Source organism: Oncorhynchus keta, chromosome 34 (genome assembly GCF_023373465.1).
Source record: "Oncorhynchus keta strain PuntledgeMale-10-30-2019 chromosome 34, Oket_V2, whole genome shotgun sequence".
In the NCBI taxonomy this organism is placed as follows: domain Eukaryota; kingdom Metazoa; phylum Chordata; class Actinopteri; order Salmoniformes; family Salmonidae; genus Oncorhynchus; species Oncorhynchus keta.
The window spans coordinates 37,915,264-37,927,074 of record NC_068454.1 but is presented as its reverse complement, the minus strand read 5'-3'; the positions used below and the strand labels follow the sequence as shown (position 1 = coordinate 37,927,074).

The following is an 11,811-nucleotide window of genomic DNA, read 5'->3' as shown; positions in this document are numbered from 1 at the left end:
GTCATTTTGTGGCCAATTTCAGGCAGGTTGGAGGCTTGCCACCACCCACTGACCCCTGTAGCTGCAGTAATGGGGAGCAGCGTTTTACCCAGAGTCCATTGTGGGTTGCCACAGTGTGACCCTTGGCTTTTCAGATTCTCAGGTGAGGGAGCTGGACTGATCATCAGAGGCGACAGGGCAGAGGGACTTCCAATTTATAATTTCTCATGTCAGAGAATATCATAATATTTTAAGAAAATATGTAGCTCGCTGTATTCATTTAACTTACTTTGCTCCAACATAATATGTCCAAGGACTTCAGTGGTTTACTGTGGGACAGGGCTTCAGACAACTCCAATATGATGCATAAATGAGCCTTCTCTTCTTCGCTCTAAGAGAACCCCTTGAAAAAGATGGCAAATGGGAAGTCAGTCTGTCTATGTAATATTTCTCAGTGTGCAGGTGTCAGTTACTTGCAGTGTCTGGAGACAATTATGTCTGGCTGATCTTCCAAGACTGATGTGGTACTCTGCTAAAATTCCACCATCCAAGCCTGGCAAATACTCAACCTTGACATAACAATGAAAATATTGTTTAAAAGTCATATTATATGCTTGGGAAAGCTAAAAATCAAATCTTTGAAAAACCTGGATGAAAAACCTGCATATTTATTCAACCTTTGACAGATGATATTTTGTGTATGATGTTCACCCCCAAAAAAGCACACACAAAAATAACCCAACAACAGTTGATCAGATGTTGAGATACTGACTATTTCAAATACAGATTTATAGAGACAGTATTACTGCTTTGAGATTTTAAGAGCCATGCAGTGCTTGTTTGGTGTAATTTAATTATTGATTGGAGTTTTTCTAACTACACCAGGAAGTGCCTTTGACAGATGTAAGAGCAGAAACTCAGACTGACCCACAGCCTGATTGCTAGGTCTTTCTTGATTCACCCAGGAGAAACAAGTCCATCTTGTCTCTATGTCCTTCTGGAGAACTGGCTCAATATAGCCAACAACTCATCCAGTCCAACAAATGGCTATCAAAGTGTAGGAGTTTGAGTTTATTTAGCTGCGTTTAGACAGGCAGCCCAATTCAGATAATTTCCCCCACTAATTGGTCGTTTGAACCGATCAGATCTTTTCACATCAGATATTTTTCAGAGCTGATCTGATTGGTCAAAAGACCATTTAGTGAAACAATTATCAGAATTGGGCTGCCTGTCTAAACGCAGCCTAAGAAATATAAAGGAAACATGCATTATATGATAAATATCACTCATTACCACAGTTTCATTAACCACTTGGACTGAATCAAAAACCCAGAATTGATTTTTAAGGGTACAAGGCTATCTGGATGTGCTCTGCAGTTCAGGTGTGACTCACTGACATTGCAGATCAGAGAAGGTGCACTGCTCTGAATCCTCACTCTTTATTTTGTAATACAATTGTGATATACATATATACACAGTTTGATACTTGAGAAAATGTGAATAATGTATCATGCCTTCTGTTTGAAATAACTGAAATAAAAGGACAATTGATAGTTGGCACATTTGTTAAATGTATTATTTAAAACATATTTCAAACACAGAATATCTTGTTATAGAAATTATACCATTTCATAACAAATAAGCATTTTTATAAAGAAATCATGACTTCTCATCCTAATCGTTCAAGCACTTCCTGAATTGTATTGCATTTGAATGTCCTTCACATCCTTACTTAATTCAGTATCTGTTTACAACATAACATTCAGGAAATCCAAAGCAATTCACTTTTTGATGGTAAATTGAACAGGAAAATACATCTCTAAAGTTGGCTTAATTCCTCTAGTTGGTGCCCAGCGAAGCAGCAAATTACAAGAAGGCAAGGACCTCCAAGGGCAGAGAAGGAACTGGAGGAAATACCATCCCGAGGATCTGTTCACATTGGATTGATCATGTTTTGTTAAGTCACCATTTTGTTTTATCAGCAGCATGCTTTAGACATCAGACAGATATTGATCACGGGTCAATAGTATTGGAACGTTATTGCAGATTTGAGAGAAATATACAGTCATTTTGTCTTGCTATTATTGGCAAATGGGTCATGATGATGCAGTTCAGTAATGTAAATGTAGGTCACTGTTCAGTTAATCTTTTTTTTAATGCTGCATAAAGACAGCATCAGTACAAATAATGAATGCAGTATTTCATTGATGACAAAGTATATCAAATACATGCACAGCAAATTATGTTTTCAATTTTCTCATACATTTGATTAACAAAGTGGTCTTTAAGAGCAGTCTCTAGTACTCCTGGCTTGTTAGAAATGTACAGTGTGGATATGTTTGCAGAAACTACATCTTCATATAAACGGAAAGATTATGTCCAGAACACAGAGAACTGTGTACCACACATCAAGAGACTCACGTGCATTGAAACAAGAAGCAGGAAATGCAGTACACAGGAAAGAAGAAAAATGAACTTGGAAGGGATATACATCACGATCCCTTCAACTACTGGTAGATTGATCGTGCAATCTTTAAGAAAACACGGAACAAATTTCGTGAATGTTTTGAAATGGGACATAATTATCTCCTCTTCCTATTTGACATAAGTAAGTATTCTGCAGATATCCCTAAAGCATCACTCTGTCCAGCATGAGATGACAATGTTGCTAATACATTATTTATTCAAACTGAACAAAAACAAGTAAGCATTATATTGTCTGCATTTGACAACATTGTTCAGATATTCCTCATAATAAACGGTCACCTCGTGAAAACAACACTAGCATCTGCAATAAATGGTCATCTTAGAGAGTTAAGTTATTCCGCATATCAGCTGTTCAAATCATGGGTCAGATTTGCCGTGGATAGCGTGTCTCCCTCCCTTCAACAGAGGAAATGAAATGAAAAGGAGTATCCTGTGCCACCAACAACAGTAATTAATCATTGACATTTACTCCCATTTACCCTGGACCTTGTAAAGTCTGAAGCAAAATAAGTGCATTAGTTTAGCAAGCCCCATAGGTACTGAAGATTCATTTGAAAAACGAATTTCTTCCAGAGCCACAACATGCATATTTGGCGACTGTTCAAATGTAGGTTGGAAGGGGTAGTTAGAGAGGCTTTCCGTCAGAGGGTTGAAATGAAGTAGGGGACACTTCAGGCCCTGCTCTCTCCACCCTTCACCCTCGGCGCTGGCTGCTAACCCTCAGGTGGAGTGCAGCAGGTGTTAAAACACACTCTGCCATAGAGCTACTCACTGCTAATGAGTCCTGTCTCCTTAAACTCTCTCTCTCACTGATGCTTCCATGCACATAGGGCTTTGTTTTTAGTGTAGGCCAGTTAGAGCCGTGCCATGATTCCATCCGAAGATGAAGAAATCCTGTAAGACTGGCCATTACAAGGTACTTCCATCTGCAGGAGCCAAGAATGTTATTCAATGTTTCTCCAGGTCAGCAGTGTTTCTGAAAGCTGTCGTATTTTCATTTGGAGTTGCAGTTAGTTTGATTGTTACAATAGTATTTAGTTTTTAAAAAAAGTCATTGTATTGTTCTTTGTAATTCCTAATCAAAATATAGGTTGAAAATAATGAAAGAGTTAGTCACATGAAATGCAAAGAAATATTTACCCTTTTTGAGTGGGCTATTGTGGATTTTGTCAAATGACATATTATTGTATGCAAAGGTAATTACAATGACATTTGAGAAAGGCAATATTAATGGTAAATAATTATGTATGTTATTATATGTAAATATCAATATGTTTAAGATTAGGCCTACTTGGCATTTTCGTCAGTGAAATGCATGTGTGATTATTTCTCTTTTTCATGCTTTTTTCCTTAGAATTAAGTCTATGTTCCATCTGTTAATGGTCTGAAATGTAGGCCTATTGCTAAGAACACGCATGTTCATCTTCAGAATTCCAGTTTGCAGATACTATAATCGGGGGAAAATAATGACAGTTATCAGTCGCACCCACCAAGTGCCCATAAAAATCTGTCCTCTGTTCTGGAAGATGATAATTATTGGTTGTACTACTATTATCATTTTCACTGTTGATAGAGGAACCCTTTAAGTATTTTTCGAACGTAATTCCAGAAATAGATTGCTTTAAATTGGGCAATTTAAAGGAGAGAAGACCAGTTATCCTTATAAGCGTTAATATTTTATAGCATTCTTCAAATCCAGAGATCCACTGTTAGATGCACATCGCAGACTAGACATTGCTCACCATGATGTCAGCGCTCGCATTTTCAAAACACATTCGTAAGTTGCTTGATCTGCTTTGAGTTCAATTATGTAATTAGGTTGATAATCACAGTGACGGAATTTAACTGCCTTTAATGTGTTATTCAGGTGAGGAGTTTGAGCTGCCGGGGGAACAGGCTAGTGGTGTTTTTGCTTTCGGCTCATCCACAGCAGAAGGACTCAACATAGGCCACATTGAAAAATAAAATGAAGATCAGGATGGTTGCTGCATCTTCGTCACCCTCAGTGAGTGGTGCGCAATGGAGTATTTCTGATCTCCGATATTGGGGATACTTTTTCTTCTTTTTCATCACATGATTGTCGATATTAAGTAAGTGAAAATGATGACTAATCGTCGTTAACACTTCATCTCAATGCTGAATGAAATGTGGATCTCCTGTATTCTTACTGTAACCATAAATGTTCAACGTGCCTGTTATAGCCTAAGGATCAGCGTGGTTTTTTGAACAAAATGTTCTTCGAAAACTGAGCCAATAACAAAGGGAAACGGCCTAATCTTTAGTCAGTCGTTAGTTTCGGGTAAATCAAACGTCCTCTGAAAAGCATTGTTCATGTCTACATAGGCTGCAGTCGTAATGGGAAACTGGCCGCACCCCCACCAACCTCGCTGGGAATTATGTTAATTGATTGAGACTATGTTTAATATTCGGCTGTTTTACGATTAAACTATCCTATATTATTATGTTACAGAGTAAATCGAAAATGTTAATTGTAAAATTATTTGTTTGAATTTCACGACAAATCATGATCTTCTAGGCCATTTGGATTTACCCACTGCTGGGCCAATTAATAGGCACTAATAGATACAGAGGAGGTGCGGGCAGCATGACTAACAGCATGGGTCTGCATGCTCGCGCCATATTTAATACGGTATTATAAAACGATTTACTTCCCATTAATGGCAACTGATGGTGCATCATTTAGTATATTGTGAGAGCTGGGCAATACATTTATGGCAGCCAAGGACACCCAATATGTATTATATCAAAGCTATAGCATAATGCACTCCTATTTAACATGTACTGGACAAGAATTTGGAAATGGGTCATATTTAATTTGAAATTTAAGGTATAAATAATACATATAATCACATCATTGTCCACTCTCAACACAACCTGTTCAAATGTTGTTGTTTTTTTGTTTGTTTTTGTTTTACATTGCTTTACCATGCTTCAATAACAGCCGCAAATGAATTCTATGTTTAACCCCCAAATGGAACATTTGGAGATTTGCCAGCGGTGTAGTTTTTTACGTCGGTTGACAATATACACCTACTAGATACAATTATTGTTTTGTAGATTGATAACGCACGTTATATAGGCTACTACAAGCATTTTGTTTCTGGTCATGAAATGATTTCACATGTGGAGAATAGAGCAATAAAAGGCGTATAGCCAGTGATGGAAAAAGTACCCAATTGTCATACTTTAGTAAAAGTAAATATACCTTAATAGAAAATGGCTCAAGTAAAAGTGAAAGTAACCCAGTAAAATAATACTTGAGTAAAAGTCTAAAAGTCTTTGGTTTTAAATATACTTAAGTATCAAAAGTAAATGTAATTACTCAAATATACTTAAGTATCAAACGTAAAAGTAAGAGTATACATAATTTCGGGTTCCTTATATTAGGCAAACGTACGATGTTTTTTTTTTTTTTCAAATTTAGGAATAGCTAGGGGTACGCTCCAACACACATAATTTACAAACGAATCATGTGTTTAGTGAGTCCGCCAGATCAGAGACAGTAGGGATGACCAGGGATGTGAATTGGACCATTTTCCTGTCCTGTTAAACATTCCAAATGTAACGAGTACTTTTGCATGTTAGGGAAAATGTATGGAGTAAAAAGTACATTATTTTTTTAATGAATGCAGTGAGGTAAAAGTAAAAGTAGTCAAAAAAATATGAATAGTAAAGTAAAGTACAGATTCCCCTCAAAACTACTTAAGTAATACTTTCAAGTGTTTTCTACTTAGCTGGCTATAGCCTATATGGATAAATGTTGCAGAGAAACAGCCCAATGGTTTTTACAAATATCAAGGTTAAGAAAGTATTCCTTTTCACAACAATATTTTAAGCATGAAACATAGGTTAGTCATTGCTTGAATTTATCAATTCAACCAGGACTCAGATATTTGAGACCATGAGCCATTGCGAGTGTTAAATATATGTTTAATTATGCGTATGAAAATTAAACATTAGTGTTATGCTAATTCATCTTGCTTCAGCTGTGGCTCAGAGCACTTGAGACTGGCATTTGATCAAATAGACCTGTAAGTAATATATATGTGCATGTGAACACCAAAAGACTCTGTCAATAATTAGTCAATCTATTACAGTTTGTTTTGAGATATCGAAACAATATCTAGTGAGAAATAAAACATAACTTTTCTGTTAAATAGGCCTATAACGCCTCAAAGTTACACTTCAATGTATTCATACTGCTATCTCTGAACATTATTATGTTTAGTTGTAGTGTGATTAATTTGTATGAAACACTTCTTAAATGAGAATAATAATAATAATAATAATAATAATAATAATAATAACACAGGCTGTTTCTTAATGTTTAAGTGAACAACAGGCCTATCGATACAACAGGATCTTAACCATAGCCTACTTGTGATTGACAATAAAATAGGCTATTTCTTTATAAGAAACAATTTAATTATTATTATTATTGTTATTATTATAAAATAGGCTGGATTTAATTGTGTGTTGTTTATTTTAAAGCAGATATTTAGGATTTCAGTGTCTAGTTTGCTAATACCTTTCTCTGCTACCTAAAGCAATATTTTTTTTATTGACATCTCCGGGCTGAATCTCAGGTTTTGTTGTTTTTCTTGAGTTTATCAGGTCCAAAGGACCCAACCTCAGGATCGCCAATCGGCATCATTCTTGGATAGAGTGGACCAATCAGCGACCGTCTTTGATGAATATTCATGATCCCTGATTCAAACCTTTGAGCGAGTTTGTCTAGACCCAGTGCATCATACCTAGACTTTTCACAGAGACAAACTACATTTTCTTATGAATGGAAAGAGAAAAAATCAGTACAGCTTAAATTGGGATCCATCCTTCACTGAGATCATAGAAGAAAACAAAAAAGGAAGAGGAGAGATCCGCCAGAAGAGATGACAATGACTACAATACCAGAAAGTCTTAATAGCCCTGTCACAGGAAAACCCGTTTTCATGGAATTTGGGCCACCGAGTCAACAAATGTCGCCTTCCTCAATGTCTCACGGACACTATTCCATGCACTGTTTACATTCTGCTGGTCATACTCAACACGAGAGCTCGTACAGTCCAGCCTCATCTTTTCCTAGATCTTTAGGTTATCCATACGTTAACTCCGTCGGCAGCCATTCCTCAAGTCCATATCTCAGTACAGTGCAGTCGTACCAAAACAGCTCGGCACTAACACAGACACAGTTAGAAGATACAGGTAAGCGTTCAACTTCATCCTTTTTGTCTCTATAAAGTTCTTGGAGACATTTGGTTTCTGTTTCCAGCAAGCAAACGTTGGATTGGTAAAGCAACCCAGATGTTGGGGTATTACGCTCGGTAATTATTTATTGCGTAATGCTATAAACAATGTACGCAATTAAGGGTAATTATACCTAAACTACAGCCTGTAAAACTTGCACTGTGATGCGCATTGCTGTGCAGCGACGTTGGCGAGCTGTCTCCTGAGTAATTCTGCTATTTTCTCCTCTTCTCAGCACCAGAGACAGAGAAGAATACAGTTGTAGAAGGCGGAGAGGTGCGGTTCAATGGGAAAGGGAAAAAGATTCGCAAACCAAGGACTATCTATTCCAGTTTGCAGCTACAGACTCTAAACAGAAGATTTCAACAAACTCAATATTTGGCACTGCCAGAGAGAGCCGAGCTGGCAGCTTCAATGGGACTCACGCAAACACAGGCAAGTTAAAGTTTGCTATCTTTACTTTCATTTAACGCTTGTATTTCAATGTACATTTGAACACGTTAAACAATTGTAGGCTATTTATTCTCTTTCTGGTTGTGTTATAGACCGCTGTCTTCGTGTTTTGAATAAAGTTGGGTTTTATGAAATGTTTCATATTGATTATCATCATGCTGATATTCTATGAAAAGTGTAGAAATATTTCGAGGCTGGGAAGAAATCGAGGCTTTTACCAAAACATTATTTCGACATTCCAAATCAAAATGGTGCCTTACTGTCCCCTGATATAGTTTCTTGAAAATGCCCAACTAGACAATCTTAATGACGTTGATTGTCTCTTTCTTCTCAGGTAAAGATTTGGTTTCAAAATAAGCGATCGAAGTTCAAGAAGCTGATGAAGCAAGGTGGTGGAACAATTGACAACAACACTTTAGCCCAGTTTAATGGTCGCATATCTTCGACTGGCTCTCCGGTAGCACCGGTTTGGAGCTCACCGACCACGGTGAAAACATCCGTGGGTACACCAGGGTCTTACATTCCAAGTTACACCTCATGGTATCCAACTGCACACCAAGAGTCTATGCAGCAACCGCAACTCATGTGAACATAACAGTGAGCTAAAAGACCTGCCCCGCCCTCTATACTATCATGGCCCATATCAGGAGATTTTGGGTCAACCACCCAGCGTGGCCTTGCACTGTCCCGCTGCAGCCATGCACAGATGTAATCCGGAGTTTGCTCCCAAAGTTGCCAGCTGACATGTCGGCCTCCTCATGCCGACCGACGGGACAGAGAACAAGAGCCCTGTGAGCGGAGGGACTGAAAAGGCACCGTTCGCGCCCGAGGGCAACAAGTCCTTTCATGTCACCGACAGACACCGGAAATTGTTATGAAAAATGGGTCCTCAAGCTGCTCTTATTATCTTTTGTGACATTTTAATAGGCTATGTGTTAAAGTAAATATATTGAGCTGTAACAAGTCAGTGAGAGTAGGCTATATTTATGTATCCTATGTTTGATTTTAAGATTTGCTTAATTTCTTATCCCAATTATGATTTTAAAAAATGGCGTATGAAGACGCACGTTTCCAAGTATCAGATGTAGGTCATGCATCTCTAACGGAGGTCAACATAGTGATTTGACCATCACCTTAAAACCTTGCTTTCAAACAGACAAAACTACCACTGGTCTACAGTGTAACTTTGACCAACGAATGTAGGCCAATCCAATTAATAGTCGTATCATTTTGATGGGCATGGAATCGAATATCGAGTCCGTCCCTTAGTTCTTTCCTGCGCCATTGCGCTAGCCACATGTTGCTACCATGCTGTTTTGTGTGTTAATTTAAGTTAAATTATTTAGTTTTTTCAAAGTCTGTGTGTTTATTTAATATGCAGGTGTGTTTGACTTATGAAACGACAACAAAGTGTTGTAAATGCTGCTCTAATGCAAGCAAAACTCCTCTTCTACGACGGAGCCCCAAACATTATGTGAAAAAAGTTTAAATGGCTAGTGGCTGCTTGAGAAGAGCACTAAGTTGATCTCGCAGATGAAAATATGGTTTGTCATTGTTTGTTATGTGTTGCGCGGGTGGATGTACATAAGGACAAGATATAATATGATTTTTTTCAGCTTTGGTTTGTGCTGTAGCCTAATGATACATTGTGAAATAGGGTTTTTGTGTGTTCATTAAGATGAATGTGTTAAGCAGTCTATAGAAATATTTAGTTTTGTATTGATCACTTTAATTTATTGCTTTGTTTTATTGAAGTTATGTACATATTGTTGAAAACAGTAAAAAAAAGTATGATTTAAAAGGACAGTATAACGGTGTCAGTAATATTGTGTTTATAGGCATGGTGCTGGCCTAGCCAGTGGGGTGGTGGTAACGATTAGAAAGTAAAGTGAACCCCTAAAACAAGTCCATGTAGGCTTGCGATGTGACAGCTATTTCTTCAGGACGTTATATTTAAAACGAAATCGGTGGTAAGATACAATGTAATAAAATAAAGCCTCTATGGTTACTCATTTCATTTCCATTCGTCTACAATGTTCAGCATTGGCCGTGTAGCCTACACGGGATTAGGAATAGGTTTTTAGCCAGGAATATTGTTCATAGCCGAAGCCCAAGGGGCCTAATGGATATATATAGGCCTATCCGTTTATCATAATCTCTTTCTGTGTGCTGGATATCGCCATGCTGGAGACATGTCAATTCAGACTGGACACGATTAATCATGTGTCGGTTTCTATAACATTGTAATTCTTTCAACAATATAGTGCTTGTTTCTTTTCAGTTTCATTTAGCCGCTATAAGCTCCTTTCTCGCTTCTGTGGTTCCAACAAACCCCGTTTTCATCGATGAATAGAGGAGAGAGCAATGGTGTGTGTTAAGTGAATAATTGGGCGAGAGGCAGGTGCTGCAAACAGACTGGTTGGTCGAGGAGGTGGGGGTGGGGTTTAAATGTAGATAAGTAAAAGTGAAAAGTTCAAAGGGCCTCTTGTTTGGGGTTGATGGTTTAACTGCGCTTTTACAGAAAATTCTGAAGCACCCGATGAGCTGAGGAAAGGACCAATTGAGTGAAAACGTTACAGTTCTACCGTAGACAATAGATTGCAAATATCATTCCGTGCATGCACCCTGCAGTTTGCACCCAGTTGTCCATTTCATAAACGTTAGGCCTACACGTCCAGTTCAAATATTTAGAAATATAAATGTGGCTATTATGTGGTGCCTGGAAAAACATATACTGCAGACAAAACTGCGTGTTATGTCCCTCAAGTTGTTTATGACAAAACATAACGTTTCTTCTTATTTACCATAATACAAAAATCCAATAGATGTCTGTGCTAGACGATGTGTGTATGCACAAACGTGCGTAGTTTTCCATGAATATTAAACTGTTAGTGTTTAGTAATTGAGCTAACACATTTGACATGATTTGTGTGACCTGCAGGGATGTTCTCTTGTTAACCGGCTTGGCCTGCGCAGAAAAGGCTCCAGCCATCCCCTGAGAAAACCACAGAAATCATGGTGCAAACTGGTGAAAACACGGTCACAAATTGCCCTTACAGTTCACACATGCACAGATCATCCATGTGCACGCCTTTATTTATTGTTTGATTTAGTCTAACAACCTGATCACATTGCTGTTATTGTAACGTTGCCATTTACTGTATGGTTTTACTATTATTATTGTTCAGGAAAGGGAGCAGAAATATGTGTTTTTGTTTAATTTGTCCACAGTTAAATCAACTATTGGGCCTAATACGCATAACAAATATTTTTGTTGTTGTTGTCAATCAACAATATTATCGGCTAGCGTGTGCCTTTTTTTACTCTGTTTAAAAATGTATCGTTGCGTTTTCCATTCACCTGGTATTAGTCGGACTATTTTTTTATGAGGAGTAGCTATATAGCCGTGAAATAATAAACCTTAAGAAGTGTAAGGTGTCTGCACTTATCTCCTCTCCCTCCAAAAGACTAGGCGCAGCTGCACATCCAAGAGGGTCAGTGCTATTTCACTGTATTCTCCTCTTGATTACGAGCCGAGCCCATCAAACCCAACATAATTACAGTAATTTCGCCCTTATTTATTCTAATGCAGTTTCCCATCTCTGGGGTAATTATGAGCAATTT

At 37.8% G+C, this 11,811-nt stretch overlaps 1 protein-coding gene across 4 annotated transcripts; it reads left to right on the top strand.

The window, feature by feature from the left end:
* Positions 1-1,594: 1,594 nt before the first annotated feature.
* LOC118367073 (homeobox protein Dlx1a-like) lies at positions 1,595-9,993 on the top strand. Of its 4 annotated transcripts, none has more exons than XM_052493812.1 (4): positions 1,595-3,382; positions 4,334-7,692; positions 7,970-8,169; positions 8,522-9,993. In XM_052493812.1, the coding sequence occupies exons 2-4, from the start codon at positions 7,380-7,382 to the stop codon at positions 8,774-8,776; spliced, it is 768 nt and encodes a 255-aa protein (XP_052349772.1). In that variant the 5' UTR covers positions 1,595-3,382; positions 4,334-7,379; the 3' UTR covers positions 8,777-9,993. The 4 variants fall into 4 exon arrangements, with proteins under 4 accessions (XP_052349772.1, XP_052349774.1, XP_052349773.1 ...); XM_052493814.1 differs by lacking the exon at positions 1,595-3,382 and having other exon boundaries at positions 3,754-4,556; positions 7,102-7,692; XM_052493813.1 differs by lacking the exon at positions 1,595-3,382 and having other exon boundaries at positions 3,754-4,556; positions 7,094-7,692.
* The last annotated feature ends 1,818 nt before the right edge of the window (positions 9,994-11,811 follow it).

Coding starts and splice junctions, on each gene's coding strand:
- LOC118367073 (XM_052493812.1), top strand. CDS start 7,380: ATGACAATGACTACAATACCAGAAAGTCTTAATAGCCCTGTCACAGGA. Junction 7,693..7,969: donor GACACAGTTAGAAGATACAG/GTAAGCGTTCAA, acceptor TCCTCTTCTCAG/CACCAGAGACAGAGAAGAAT. Junction 8,170..8,521: donor TGGGACTCACGCAAACACAG/GCAAGTTAAAGT, acceptor CTTTCTTCTCAG/GTAAAGATTTGGTTTCAAAA.